The sequence below is a fragment of the Trachurus trachurus genome, assembly GCF_905171665.1.
Source record: "Trachurus trachurus genome assembly, chromosome: 3".
NCBI classification, from domain to species: Eukaryota; Metazoa; Chordata; class Actinopteri; order Carangiformes; family Carangidae; genus Trachurus; species Trachurus trachurus.
In genome coordinates this window covers 697,572-711,302 of record NC_139893.1, presented here as the reverse complement: position 1 = coordinate 711,302, position 13,731 = coordinate 697,572, and the positions used below count along the sequence as shown (strand labels likewise).

The 13,731-nt window shown below is 43.6% G+C and overlaps 1 protein-coding gene across 1 annotated transcript in view; it reads right to left on the bottom strand.

Annotated features, from left to right (window-relative positions):
• Positions 1-13,524, bottom strand: part of LOC311008061 (fibrillin-1-like) — a gene marked incomplete at its 3' end in the record, with an annotated part of 31,920 nt that extends 18,396 nt beyond the window's left edge. The window contains exons 1-5 of the mRNA XM_084001494.1: positions 13,187-13,524; positions 12,434-12,827; positions 6,214-6,296; positions 3,659-3,757; positions 2,254-2,349 (exon numbers count right to left, since the gene is read on the bottom strand). Coding sequence (XP_083857620.1) covers positions 2,254-2,349; positions 3,659-3,757; positions 6,214-6,296; positions 12,434-12,684 — 529 coding nt within the window. The 5' untranslated portion in view covers positions 12,685-12,827; positions 13,187-13,524. The remainder of the gene's footprint in view (positions 1-2,253; positions 2,350-3,658; positions 3,758-6,213; positions 6,297-12,433; positions 12,828-13,186) is intronic.
• Between the last annotated feature and the right edge of the window lie 207 nt (positions 13,525-13,731).

Sequence of the window (13,731 nt, the reverse complement as noted above, 5' to 3'; positions counted from 1 at the left end):
AACAAACTGGGCCTGAACTGTGTCGTTTTTCCGTCATTTCTGTTGATTATGAAACATTAGAGTCAGTGGATTAATGACCGAGATGTGGGAACGTCAGGAAAAAGACGTCAAATGGAGCGAGAAACCAGCGGTCAATGGACAAGAAGCTGAGGTTTATCTGAGCCTGTGTATGTGTGTGTGTGTGTGTGTGTGTGTGTGTGTGTGTGTGTGTGTGTGTGTGTGGAGGTCAAACCAACAGCAGCTGCTATGGGAACAGTAGCTGCACCAGGATGTTGGTCTGGGACTGACGTTTAAAAACGTTTGATGAACATTTTTAAAGGGATAGTTCACCCAAAATTGAAATTTCGGCATAGCTGGCATAGCAGTGCATGTCCATATAACGGTTGCAAATGGATACCAACCAACTGTCTTCGTAACAAAAAGACACACCAAAAAACATCCAAATACCTCCATGTTGCTCGTATGTAATGTCCCTCTTGTATTGAAGCCCGAAAATGCAAAATTGTCCTGAAAAAAATTAAATAAGTCTATATTTCAAGCTTGTTTGTAGTGGAAGCTCCTCTTCCCAGTTCGTCCAAATTTGAAAAACTGGGAAGAGGAGCTTCGAGAAGTTTCCGCTACAAAACAAGCTTGAAATATAATTTCTCATGTCGGGGCTTCAATACAAGACGGACATTACATACGAGCAGCATGGAGGTATTTGGATGTTTTTTGGTGTGTCTTTTTGTTACGAAGACAGTTGGTATCCATTAGCAACCGTTATATGGACATGCACTGCCACGCCGAGACCCCCTGTAACTCAGAGAAGACACGGAGGACTCTGAAACTTCTCCCAGCCCTTAGTCCACATGAGGGGGAGGAGATAATGAGTGACATTTCAATTTTGGGTGAACTATCCCTTTAACTTGAACACATCTTAGATTTTTCACATGAACTAACTAATCGACGGGTTTAGACACGACTCAACTGCTAAATGCTAACGCTAGCTTAGAAACATGCACAAAGTTGAAATGCTAGCAGATTTCTGTTTAGCACATTTAATGTTTAATTAGTCTTTAACATGTAAGGAAATAGAGATTTGAGAACATGTTTAGCTGCAACAACACTAAGAGTCCACAGTCATGTCTGCTAAATGCTAACACAAACATGGGAACTCGCTAATCTATTGTCTCATCTAATGTTTCTGTTTCTGTTCACTAGTTTACTGTGGTTGGTGCTAACATTTAGCAATTAGCACTTAGATTTACATTTAGCAATTAGCACTTAGATTTACATTTAGCAATTAGCACTTAGATTTACATTTAGCAATTAGCACTTAGATTTAGGCTACATTTAGCAATAACCCTAGATTTAACTCTTTTTGACTGAACTTTGGTTTCTGGATTTTATAGATCTGTATCTGAACTTAAATATAAGCTGAAGTGTGTTGGTGAAGTTGAAGTGTGTTGGTGAAGTTGAAGTGTGTTGGTGAAGCTGAAGTGTGTTGCTGAAGCTGAAGTGTGTTGCTGAAGCTGAAGTGTGTTGCTGAAGCTGAAGTGTGTTGGTGAAGTTGAAGCTGAAGTGTGTTGGTGAAGCTGAAGTTGAAGTGTGTTGGTGAAGCTGAAGTTGAAGTGTGTTGGTGAAGTTGAAGTTGAAGTGTGTTGGTGAAGCTGAAGTTGAAGTGTGTTGGTGAAGTTGAAGTGTGTTGGTGAAGTTGAAGTTGAAGTGTGTTGGTGAAGCTGAAGTTGAAGTGTGTTGGTGAAGTTGAAGTTGAAGTGTGTTGGTGAAGTTGAAGTTGAAGTGTGTTGGTGAAGTTGAAGTTGAAGTGTGTTGGTGAAGCTGAAGTTGAAGTGTGTTGGTGAAGTTGAAGTTGAAGTGTGTTGGTGAAGTTGAAGTTGAAGTGTGTTGGTGAAGTTGAAGCTGAAGTGTGTTGGTGAAGTTGAAGTTGAAGTGTGTTGGTGAAGTTGAAGTGTGTTGCTGAAGTTGAAGTGTGTTGGTGAAGCTGAAGTTGAAGTGTGTTGGTGAAGTTGAAGCTGAAGTGTGTTGGTGAAGTTGAAGTTGAAGTGTGTTGGTGAAGTTGAAGTGTGTTGCTGAAGTTGAAGTGTGTTGGTGAAGTTGAAGTGTGTTGGTGAAGTTGAAGTTGAAGTGTGTTGCTGAAGTTGAAGTGTGTTGGTGAAGTTGAAGTGTGTTGGTGAAGTTGAAGTGTGTTGGTGAAGTTGAAGTGTGTTGGTGAAGTTGAAGTGTGTTGCTGAAGTTAGTGTGTGTTTTTCTTACGTTGACCACAGTGGTTTCCGACGTAGCCTTTCTGACACTGGCAGTGATCCTCAGCACAAGTTCCCCCGTTCATACAGCGAATGTTACAGTGCTGGACTGTGGGCACAACAACACAACACAACAACACAGACACACAGACACACACAGACACACACAACAACGCTGGAGTTAAACTCAGAGTTGATAAACTGCAGATTAGATTTACAACATCAACAAAACGCACTCTGAAACATGTTTCTTGAAAGTCACGCTCAGATGTCATTTCCTAGAAGTGTATGCTTAGCAAACAGATGAGCGCACTGAGCTGCAGCGCTGTGAGCTGAGCAACATGGAGGAGATGTTGACTATGGACGTCTTCCAAAGAACACACACACCAAACACACACACACACAACAGCCCACGAGACTGGCCGCTATTTGCCAGAACGTGATTGCAACATATATCAATTGTTGCAATCTTAAGGCCGTTTCAGGGGATGTTTGCAGGAGATTCTTTGGCTTAGTATCTTATTTTTTGGTACCGAGCTAGTTAGTGCTCATTACTCGTGATGAGGAGAAGAAAACATAATGAAAACGATTCAATTGGCACCAACCAATCTCTTTAATTTCTGTCCTACAGAGGAAAAGATCTGACAAGGCTGCATATTTTCAGTGAAAGGTGAAAGGTTTGTCTTGCAGCTGCTTCATTAACAGAAATGCAGACGGGTGTGGTCTGGGTCACGCACCGCTTTCTACATACACTCCTTTTTATATATAAATCATAGCATTGATGTGTTCATCTATTGGCTGCATACAAGTACTCCCCCCAGTCTACGTGCACTTTAAAGAGATAGTTCACCCAAAATTCAAATTTGACTCATTATCTCCTCCCCCTCATGTGGACTAAGGGCTGGGAGAAGTTTCAGAGTCCTCCGTGGCTTCTCTGAGTTACAGCGGGGCTCCGTGCAGCAGTATTTGTCCATATGGTTGTCAATGGATACCAACTTTCTTCGTCCAAAAAGACACACCAAAAAATATCCAAATACCTCCATGCTGCTCGTATGTAATGTCCGTCTTGTATTGAAGCCCCGACATGAGAAATTGTCCCGAAAAAAATTACTTAAGTCTATCTTTCAAGCTTGTTTGCAGCATGGAGGTATTTGGATGTTTTTTGGTGTGTCTTTTTGTTATGAAGATAGTTGGTATCCATTTGCAACCGTCATATGGACATGCACTGCTACGCCGAGACCCCCTGTAACTCAGAGAAGCCACGGAGGACTCTGAAACTTCTCCCAGCCCTTAGTCCACATGAGGGGGAGGAGATAATGAGTGAAATTTGAAATTTGGGTGAACTATTCTTCTTTTAATCTCTACAAACCCATCAAGAAGTGTACAGTGTGTGATGGTGTGATGGTGTGCTGAGCGACCTGACTTGGATCCACAGGACGAGGCGATCTGGCCGTTGGGACAGGTGCACATGTTTGGTCTGGAGCAGAACCCGTCTCCACATGTGCTCCGGCAGATCGCTGCAGAGAGGAACCAGACACAGACGAGACACTCGGTCAGAAAAACAACAGAACAAAGCTCCCGTCAGTCAGTCAGGTGTGAGATGAAATACACAAGTCTGAGCTCAGTTCACGGCTCGGGGATGGAAGCGACTTGTGCGTAGGGTTGCAAAGGGGTGGAAAATTTCCAGTAAATTTCCGGTAAATTTCCAGAAACTTTCCATGGAAAGTTAAAGCTGGGGAATTTCGGAAATATTCAAAATTGGAAACTTTCCATGGGAATTATGGGAATTTATGGGAATTAACTGGAAATTGGGGGTAATTTAAACAAACTGTATCATATCCAAACATAAATTTAAATATTTTGTTTTGTCATAAGAAGAGATCCATGCAAAATAATACAATTAAAAACATGACATTTCAACTAGGGCTGACCCCAAAAAATCGAAGCTTCGTTCGTTGCCATGGTAATCAATCATGAAGTCTGTGATTGTTTTTTTGTTTTTTTCTTTCCCTTTTGGAGACATGCAGTGTTTGTTTGCCATACGTTCCCTGTTAAGGGCCAACATTCAATTTTGTAGATTTCAGATTTATTCCCGTTTAATCCCATATATTCCCGTTAATTCCCATGGAAAGTTTCCAACTTTGAAAATTCCCGGATTTTGCAACCCTACTTGTGCGTGAGAGAAACTTCATGTTGTGTGTCTGCTGCCTGTCAGCCTGTCAACTGCACGGTTTGAATTTCAGGTTAGAATTTCATTTGGTGTAATTTAGGCCGTGATCTAAACCTCACACTGACCTCTCATCTGTAATATTTCAAAACTCAAACAGACCACAGTCCCAAATATTGCCAAATCTTCCTTGTAACTATCATCATGGTTAAGTTATATAGAGGCCCACTTGGCAACGGCTCCGAGCTATTTTCTTCTTTAAAAGTTTTTGTTGCCATAAATGCAGTTCAGTCGGTGTTTTGAGTTGGAGCTGTTTTCGTCGACTTGTTCTCTTTCCCACAGACGGTTGTTGGCTCGGTCCCATCAGGTAGATGCAGCCCCTGACCCCGACTCCCCGAACCCCACTGCTCAGCTATGTCATTAGAGGAGCGACAGGCAGGATGCCAGCCCAGCAGCCAGACTGCAGTCACACAACTCTACACACAACCCTACACACGACTCTACACACAACTCTACACACGACTCTACACACAGCTCTACACACGACTCTACACACGACTCTACACACAACCCTACACACGACTCTACACACAGCTCTACACACGACTCTACACACGACTCTACACACAACCCTACACACGACTCTACACACAGCTCTGCAGCCGCTCAGAGCTTCCTGTCTACAGGGGGACGAGAGCAAAGACCACTGACTCAATACAAGAAGAAATGCATCAAAATGATCATGTCACCAGCTCATCACCTTCTACCACACTAAGAAATCTGTGATCCTACACCTTCAAACACCTCAGTGACGATTCAAACCTGAGTCTCATTAAAGCAGAAGTAAGCAGAATGTTTGTGTTACTGTAATATAAGTCTTAAATAGTTGTATCTTCCGACGGCAATCACTTCTATAGAGTGTTTGGTCTGTCAGTCACTCTGCTCTGCTGTAAGCCGAGGAGAAAACTTTCCTTGTATCCTACAACCTTTATCCAATGAGGAGAGAGAACGGCATAAAGGGGCGGTCCTCTCTGTGTGTGCAGCCAAGGGATGCGCGTGAATGTGGTGACGTAGGGACGAGGGCGGGGACTGCATCGGCTGACAGGAAGTTAGCCAAAATCACTGGATTCTTTAATAAAATACAGCTTTAGTCCTTTATTCATTTTCATCTAGTTTCTCAATATTTTGCTTTGGATAACATGTCTTTTTTTGCATGTAAACTTGGGTTTTTAGGGAGTATTACTATCAAATCAGTCTAATAATTATTGAAATTGTTATTTAGCATCAGTGGTAACGGTTTATTACACCTGTTCAGACTGTCAGTGTCAACAAACCCCCGACATATTCACTCTGTCTGGTTTCATCAAACAGATTCACTGAACAAGTGCAATAAAGCTGAGTTCAAATACAGGACAACAACCAAAAACCCGAAGTTAAATTCAAATTTCGATCTGTAGGAATCGAACTCCTGTTGGATTTTTCTCCTAACACAGTAGAAAACTTGATTGATTGATTGATTGATTGATTGATTGATCTGTCAATTGAATGTTGAACCAATAAATCCAACCTTATCTAACCCTAATCCTTCAGTTTACTCTGAGTCCAAACCCAGAGACATGTAGTTGACTACAACATGAGGCATGTTGTGAAGCTGACCTCATCAGATGTTTGGCACTTGGCTTTGAAAATGGATTTAAACGATTATCAAGATATAGTATTTGCTAATCAATAATTTAACTGATCCTCTGGACTCTGAAACCTGCAGCTCGTGATGCTGATGACTGGTGTTACAGAGGCGATACTCACGGACGATGCACTGGTTCCCTCCGGTCAGAGTCTTCCAGCCCGGGCAGCAGTAGGCGTTGTTCCTCGTGCCGCACACATTCGGTCTGTGGAAGATGAATGAATCAGTGCATCAGTTCTCCGTGTTCACAATTCAGATGACTCAGCACCGTGCAGGATGGAGACAATAAAGTTAATTCAAGATTCAGTCACAGGTTCGTCTGTGTGGCTCCATGATGGAAGCTCAGTGATGAGCCACATCTCTGCACAGTCAGAGCAGAGGCAGCAGGAATGAGGTGCATTGCTCAAGGACACTTCAGCAGGAGGAGGATTTGAAGCTACTCCCACAAGTATCCAAACAATGATCAGCTGTTACAGTAGGATATTTTGCCTATGCAGTTATCTATTGACCAGTGACATTGATCTGGGACCGACAGTGGACAACACCCATAGACTGTAAAAAGAATGGACGTAGCGTCCGTGACGTCCCCCATTGGTTTTGGGGAGTCGTTTTTGTGACTCCAACATGGCGGCCTGAACAGTGCCATGTTGGATTTACCGGCCGAGAACCCGCCCACTGGCCTCGAAGCAGCTGTCCACGGAGCTGCTCGGACCTGTCACTCAACGTTTCCGCGCCCTAATTGGCCAGAATTTTAAACCTAATAATAGTAAAATGGTAGAGTTTTAAAAAAAAAAGTCCCCCCCTCAGAGTGTGTGCGGGGTTAGAAACTATCGATTGAGACCAGAAAACGTTCTGACACCAGGCTTTTAACATGTTCATTGAGGATGTAAAGTCAGTGATTTTAACATGGGGGTCTATGGAGAATGCTGCTTTCTGACACCAGCCCCCAGAGGAAGAAGAGGGGATTGCAGTTTGTTGAACGAGGAAGTGACTTCACTTCTCCTCCTACAGAGAGAGTCCTACAGAGTGTCCTACAGAGTGTCCTACAGTATCTCCTACTACAGAGAGAGTCCTACAGAGTGTCCTACAGTGTCTCCTACTACAGAGAGTGTCCTACAGAGTGTCCTACAGTATCTCCTACTACAGAGAGAGTCCTACAGAGAGTCCTACAGTGTCTCCTACTACAGAGAGAGTCCTACAGAGTGTCCTACAGTGTCTCCTACTATAGAGAGAGTCCTACAGTGTCTCCTACAGAGTGTCCTACAGTGTCTCCTACTACAGAGAGAGTCCTACAGAATGTCCTACAGAGTGTCCTACAGTGTCTCCTACTACAGAGAGAGTCCTACAGAGTGTCCTACTACAGAGAGAGTCCTACAGAGTGTCCTACAGTGTCTCAGTGTGCAGCCGCTGAACACTTCCTGCCTCTGAACCCACATGTTCTGCTAAATTAATGTAAAAATTGGGGGCTCGTCCGGGATCTGAACAACCATGAGGTGAAGTAAAAGTCTGTAGCTGTTGTGTTATGTAATAGTCTCCTATTCAAGATGTTATGTTGTTATTTTGCCTTTCTTATTTTTGGTGGTGAAACCTGGGTGTGGGTACGTTTTCTGTGTGGCAGTGGACCTTGCCTTGGTCCATTGTTCACTCGCAGAGTTCAACGTTTAAAGAAGCCTCCCGGGAAGCCACTGAAGACTAGATAGTTAATAGAGTGTCCTACAGTGTCTCCTACTACAGAGAGAGTCCTACAGAGTGTCCTACAGAGTGTCCTACAGTGTCTCCTACTACAGAGAGAGTCCTACAGAGTGTCCTACAGAGTGTCCTACAGTGTCTCCTACTACAGAGAGAGTCCTACAGTGTCTCCTACAGAGTGTCCTACAGTGTCTCCTACTACAGAGAGAGTCCTACAGAGTGTCCTACAGAGTGTCCTACAGTGTCTCCTACTACAGAGAGAGTCCTACAGAGTGTCCTACAGAGTGTCCTACAGTGTCTCCTACTACAGAGAGAGTCCTACAGAGTGTCCTACAGAGTGTCCTACAGTGACTCCTACTACAGAGAGAGTCCTACAGAGTGTCCTACAGTGTCTCCTACTACAGAGAGAGTCCTACAGAGTGTCCTACAGTGTCTCCTACAGAGTGTCCTACAGTGTCTCCTACTACAGAGAGTGTCCTACAGAGTGTCCTACAGTGTCTCCTACTACAGAGAGAGTCCTACAGAGTGTCCTACAGTGTCTCCTACTACAGAGAGAGTCCTACAGAGAGTCCTACAGTGTCTCCTACTACAGAGAGAGTCCTACAGTGTCTCCTACTACAGAGAGAGTCCTACAGTGTCTCCTACTACAGAGAGAGTCCTACAGTGTCTCCTACTACAGAGAGTGTCCTACAGAGTGTCCTACAGTGTCTCCTACTACAGAGAGAGTCCTACAGAGTGTCCTACAGTGTCTCCTACTACAGAGAGAGTCCTACAGAGTGTCCTACAGTGTCTCCTACTACAGAGAGAGTCCTACAGTGTCTCCTACTACAGAGAGAGTCCTACAGTGTCTCCTACAGAGTGTCCTACAGAGTGTCCTACAGTGTCTCCTATGCCGTCCCCTCCAGTGGACAGTGGGCCTCTATATGAACCAATCAGGGCTCAGCCTCTGGACACGGTGCCCTACGATAATGAAGCGTGTCGTGCCGTGTCGTGTCGTGGAGGTGAGTCAGAGAGACTCAGTGTGCAGCAGCTGAACACTTCCTGCCTCTGAACCCTCATGTTCTGCTACATTAACGTAGAACACGTCAAACACAAACACCTGTGGAGACCGAACCTCCATCAGCTGTTCACTGTCATCATGGACACACACAGTCCTCCTCTCCTCTCCTCTCCTCTCCTCTCCTCTCCTCTCCTCTTCTCTTCTTTTCTTTTCTTTTCCTCTGTCTGTCTGACTCTCTTTCCCTGCACTCTCTCTCATTCACACACACACACACACACACACACACACACACACACACACACACACACACACACACACACACACACACACACACACACACACACACACACACACACAGCCTCTCCAGCAGTGACCCACTGTGTACAGCTGCAGATGTGATTTATCCACAACTGGGGTGTGGTGTTTTTGGCCAGAGAGAGGATTAGGCTGTTAGTCTCTCTCTCTCTCTCTCTCTGTGTCCCAGTCTCTCCCTCCCTCCCTCTCTCCCTCCCTCCTTCTCTCCTTCTCTCCCTCCCTCTCTCCCTCTCTCTGCCACAGCCACACACGACCAATGGCCTCCTTTGTTTGGATGTAATTTATTATTGCAGTCAGCAGGAATGTGATCTTCTTGCCAGTATTTAATTACTAAACTTTGCTCCAAACTTCCCATCATAGACACTGTCACTCACAGCTCTGCCTTATTAAAACACACACACACACACACACACACACACACACACACACACACACACACACACACACACACACAAACACGCACACACACATGCACGCGACCTTCAGTCGTCATCATCATGGAGGAGCCACAGGTCAAAGGTGAGATGAACAACTAGACACCTGCTCCACAACAACACAATAAAACACTGAGCAGAGAGACGTCTCTCTGCTCAGTTAAAGGGATAGTTCAACATTTAGTCAAACTGGCCCATTGCCATAATCCCTATAGTCATAGCAGTAGGTTTGTTACCTTTAATTGTCGGTGCAAGTTATTTTTAGAACGGCGGAGCAGAGCCGTGAGCTGCTCAGAGCTACGCTACGGAGGCTCATTATGGGATTTCTTGGTTTCAAACTCATCAAATACACAATCCAACAACTCCACAACGCTCTGGTGGACAAGTTGTGAGCTGCACATTCACCACGCTATGAGATAATAACACAACGTTACCACACAGAGTTGTTGTAGAGGGAAATGCAGAGACTGCTTGATGAAAAACTGTCCCTGAAGGCAACGTGCATCAGCGGTTTTGCATGAATTTCCCTCTAAAACAACTCTGTGTGGTAACGTTGTGTTATTATCTCATAGCGTGGTGAATGTGCAGGTCACAACTTGTCCACCAGAGCGTTGTGGAGTTGTTGGATTGTGTATTTGATGAGTTTGATGATGAGGGAAACCAAGAAATCCCATAATGAGCCTCCGTAGCGTAGCTCTGAGCAGCTCACGGCTCTGCTCCGCCGTTCTAAAAGTAGCTTGCACCAACAATTAAAGGTAACAAACCTACTGCTATGACTATAGGGATTATGGCAATGGACCAGTTTGCCAAAATGTTGCAACTATCCCTTTAAAGGAGAAGAAAAGAAAAGTAAAGAAACAAAGAGAAAGAGGAGCTAACAGTGAGGATGAGGAGGTTGATGATGATGATGTTGACCAGAGATGGACAGAGTACTCCACCCCAGTACTTGAGTAAAAGTACAAATACTACTGGTCAAAATTAAAAGTAGCTCAGTCCACATGTTACTCCAGTAAGAGAAAAAAGTACTTGCTTCTAAAGGTACTTAAGTATTATGGTTTCCTTCTTTGACAAACACAGCTTGTGTCCAATAGGATTTTAGAAAAAGACCTGAAAGTAACCAGTACTTTTCAGCCTTCCTACAAATTAACTCCAGTAAAAGTAAAAATATCTGTCTTGGAAATGTTCAAGTAAGAGTAATAAGTACCAAAGTAATCTAATACTCAAGTAAAGTACAAATCCTCTGGAGATGTACTCAAGTACAGTACTCAAGTCCATTTACTCGGTAACACTTTACTTGAATAGGTATTGATAAGATTGACATAACACTGTCATAACCATGACATAATGTCCTTGTTATGACAACTTGACATAATTGTTAAAGTTTGTCCATCAGGTCTGCTATGACAGTTTAAATTGTCTTTATGTCAAGTTGTCAGAACAAAAACATCTCCAACAATGTCAACTTTGCATCAAAAGTGACATAACTTACCGAATGACACTTAACCACAGCTGTCGTAAATATTCATTGATGGTTATGACAGCTGTTATGTCGATCTCAGCAAGTGAAAATGACCTAAAAACAAGTTCATTTTTAGGTGATGAGTCTTATTTTAAGTGGAAAGAGATTAGTTTTGACTAGAAATTAGACATTTTGACAAGAAATAAGACAAATATTCTTGGAAAGATTTTGAGTTTTTGCAGTGTAGAATGGATAATAAGTATAAAAGCTACTGTATAAGTAGAAATAATTTACAAAACACATTGCTTTAAGAATTAAGAAATATAGAAAAAGAATAAAACCCCATGAAGAATCTGAAAGTCTGAGTGCAGAGGGGACGAATGATTTAGAGAAGCAATTTGTTTTACACATAGGAAGGACATAAGACAAAGATTTTGAGTTTTTGCAGTGTAGGCTACTCAAGTACATTTACTCCGTTACTGCATGTCCACCACTGCACTGATGTTGGTTGACCTAACCCTCTGAGGATACATACATAGCTTGTTTTTAGACACTTTTTACTTCTTTCAAGTCTATTTTCATTTGAAATAAGTAGAAAAATGTGATAGTGGAGCAAGTTTTTCTTCCTTATTACAAACACAAAAAACTTACTTTCACTGGCAGATTTTTCTACTTATTTCAAGTGAAAATGAGTTTGAAACAAGTGAAAATGATCTAAAAACAAGTTCATTTTTAGGTGATGAGTCTTATTATAAGTGGAAAGAGATTAGTTTTGACTAGAAATGAGACATTTTGACAAGAAATAAGACAAATATTCTTGGAAAGATTTTGAGTTTTTTGCAGTGTAGCCTACTCAAGTACATTTACTCCGTTACTGCATGTCCACCACTCAGGGCCGGTGGCCGCTGGCATAAACCCTCTATGCGGTTGTTTAGGGCCACAGCCGTTAGGTGGGGGGCCACATGATCAGAAAGGTACCGGGGTTCATCAAGTCATTTAAACATCCTGAGGTCTGCACGTGCAGCTATGAGCTTTATATGTAATGTGAAGTCAATATTCAGCTTCTTTTATCTCACATTTGAGACATTTGGTGAAAATAGAACGGCAGAATGACAACATTTGTGCTCAAAAAACAATCTTACAAAATTTCATTTTAGACTTGTTTTCTACACTTATATATTACTGTATTCATATCCTATTTCAAGCACCAAAACAGTTCATTCTCATGACTGAAGGAGTGTTTTCACAAGGGATTTGACATTTTTCAAAAAGCAGACCTCAAATTTCCAGCATTTGGCCTAAATTATTTCTTTCTACAGTGTTGTAGGACAAACTGGCCTCAGTGTGCTTACAGCGGAGGTTCTAATATTTAGACATAAAACACTTGAGTATTGTTACTTCTGCAAGTATCTTAAAACCACTGCGCTGATGTTGGTTGACCTTACCCTCTGAGGACGTCCGAGCCGCCTCTCCTCTTGGCTCTGCTGGCTCTGGAGGACTCGCTCTGCCGGACCAGCAGCTCTCCTCCGTCCCCTCCTCCTCCTCCTCCTCCTCCTCCTCCTCCGCCGCTCTCTGGAGCTTCGGCCGCGGCTCTGAGCTCCACGGCGGCCGCCAGCAGCAGCAGAGCCACGGCCACGGCCAGCTGCAGCAGCCGCACTCCTCCTCCGCTGCTGCTGCTGCTCCTCCTGTCCGGCATGTCCGCTCTCTCTCTACAGTCTCTCTAGTCCAACAACAACCGCTGCTGCTGCTCGGTGGATGAGTTAAAGTAAAATAAAGTCACCGTCACTGTTGGTTTCCTCCGTCAGAGAAACGTGAGGAGGAGCCGCCGCCGCAGAGATGCTGAGAAAAAAAAAAAAAGAAAGAAAAAAAACTCTTGAGTGATGAGATCAGGAACTTTATGATACAACACACTCAACTCAACTCAACTCAACTCACTCAGCGCAGCCGCAAAGAGCTAAGGCAAGGCAACGCAATTTTATTTGTAGGTCTATAGCCCGTTTTTTACCACCAGTTTGTCTCAAAGGGCTTTACATGGCATCACAACAACATCCTCTGTCCTTATAGACCCTCACATCCACTGAGGAAAAAAACTCCATAGAAAACCCTTTTAACAGGGAAAAGAGCTAAGAAGAAAAAATAAGAGAAAAAAAAACTTCTGTGCAAAAAAAAAAGTGCGCAGGTTGGAGCGGCTGCGTTACCTTGTCTCCTCCGCGACGCAGCGGGACTGGAGAGGAGAGGAGAGGAGAGGAGAGGAGAGGAGGAGAGGTTGGAGAAGTTGCAGGAGCAGAAGAAGGAGAAAGAGGAGAAGAAGTGGAGTCAGTCTGAGTCAGTGGAGGCTTCGCTGAGCTGCTGCTGCTGCTGCTGTAAATAAAGAAATGCGCATGGTAACAGTTGGACTGTGCTGCATCCAGCTGTGCCGCTGCGCTGCGCTCAGATCAGAGGAGCTGCTGCATTCCTCTTCCTCACGATGACAAGAACCAAACTCTCTCTCTGTCCGAGTCCCAGCTCCGATCCGATCTCTCCCTCTCTCTCTCTGTCTCTCTCTCCAAACTTTAGTTCTCTTTCTTCTTCCTCTGCTCTCGCGATACAAAAAGCTGCAGAACAAAAAATGCACAAGTGAAGTTTCCTCCTTTAACTGTTTCACTGACACCAGAGGAAAAACCAAACATCACAAACATGTTTCTTTTTCCTTTTCTTTTCATTTTTTTTAAACAAAATGCACCTGTTCAATTTTTTTAATGTC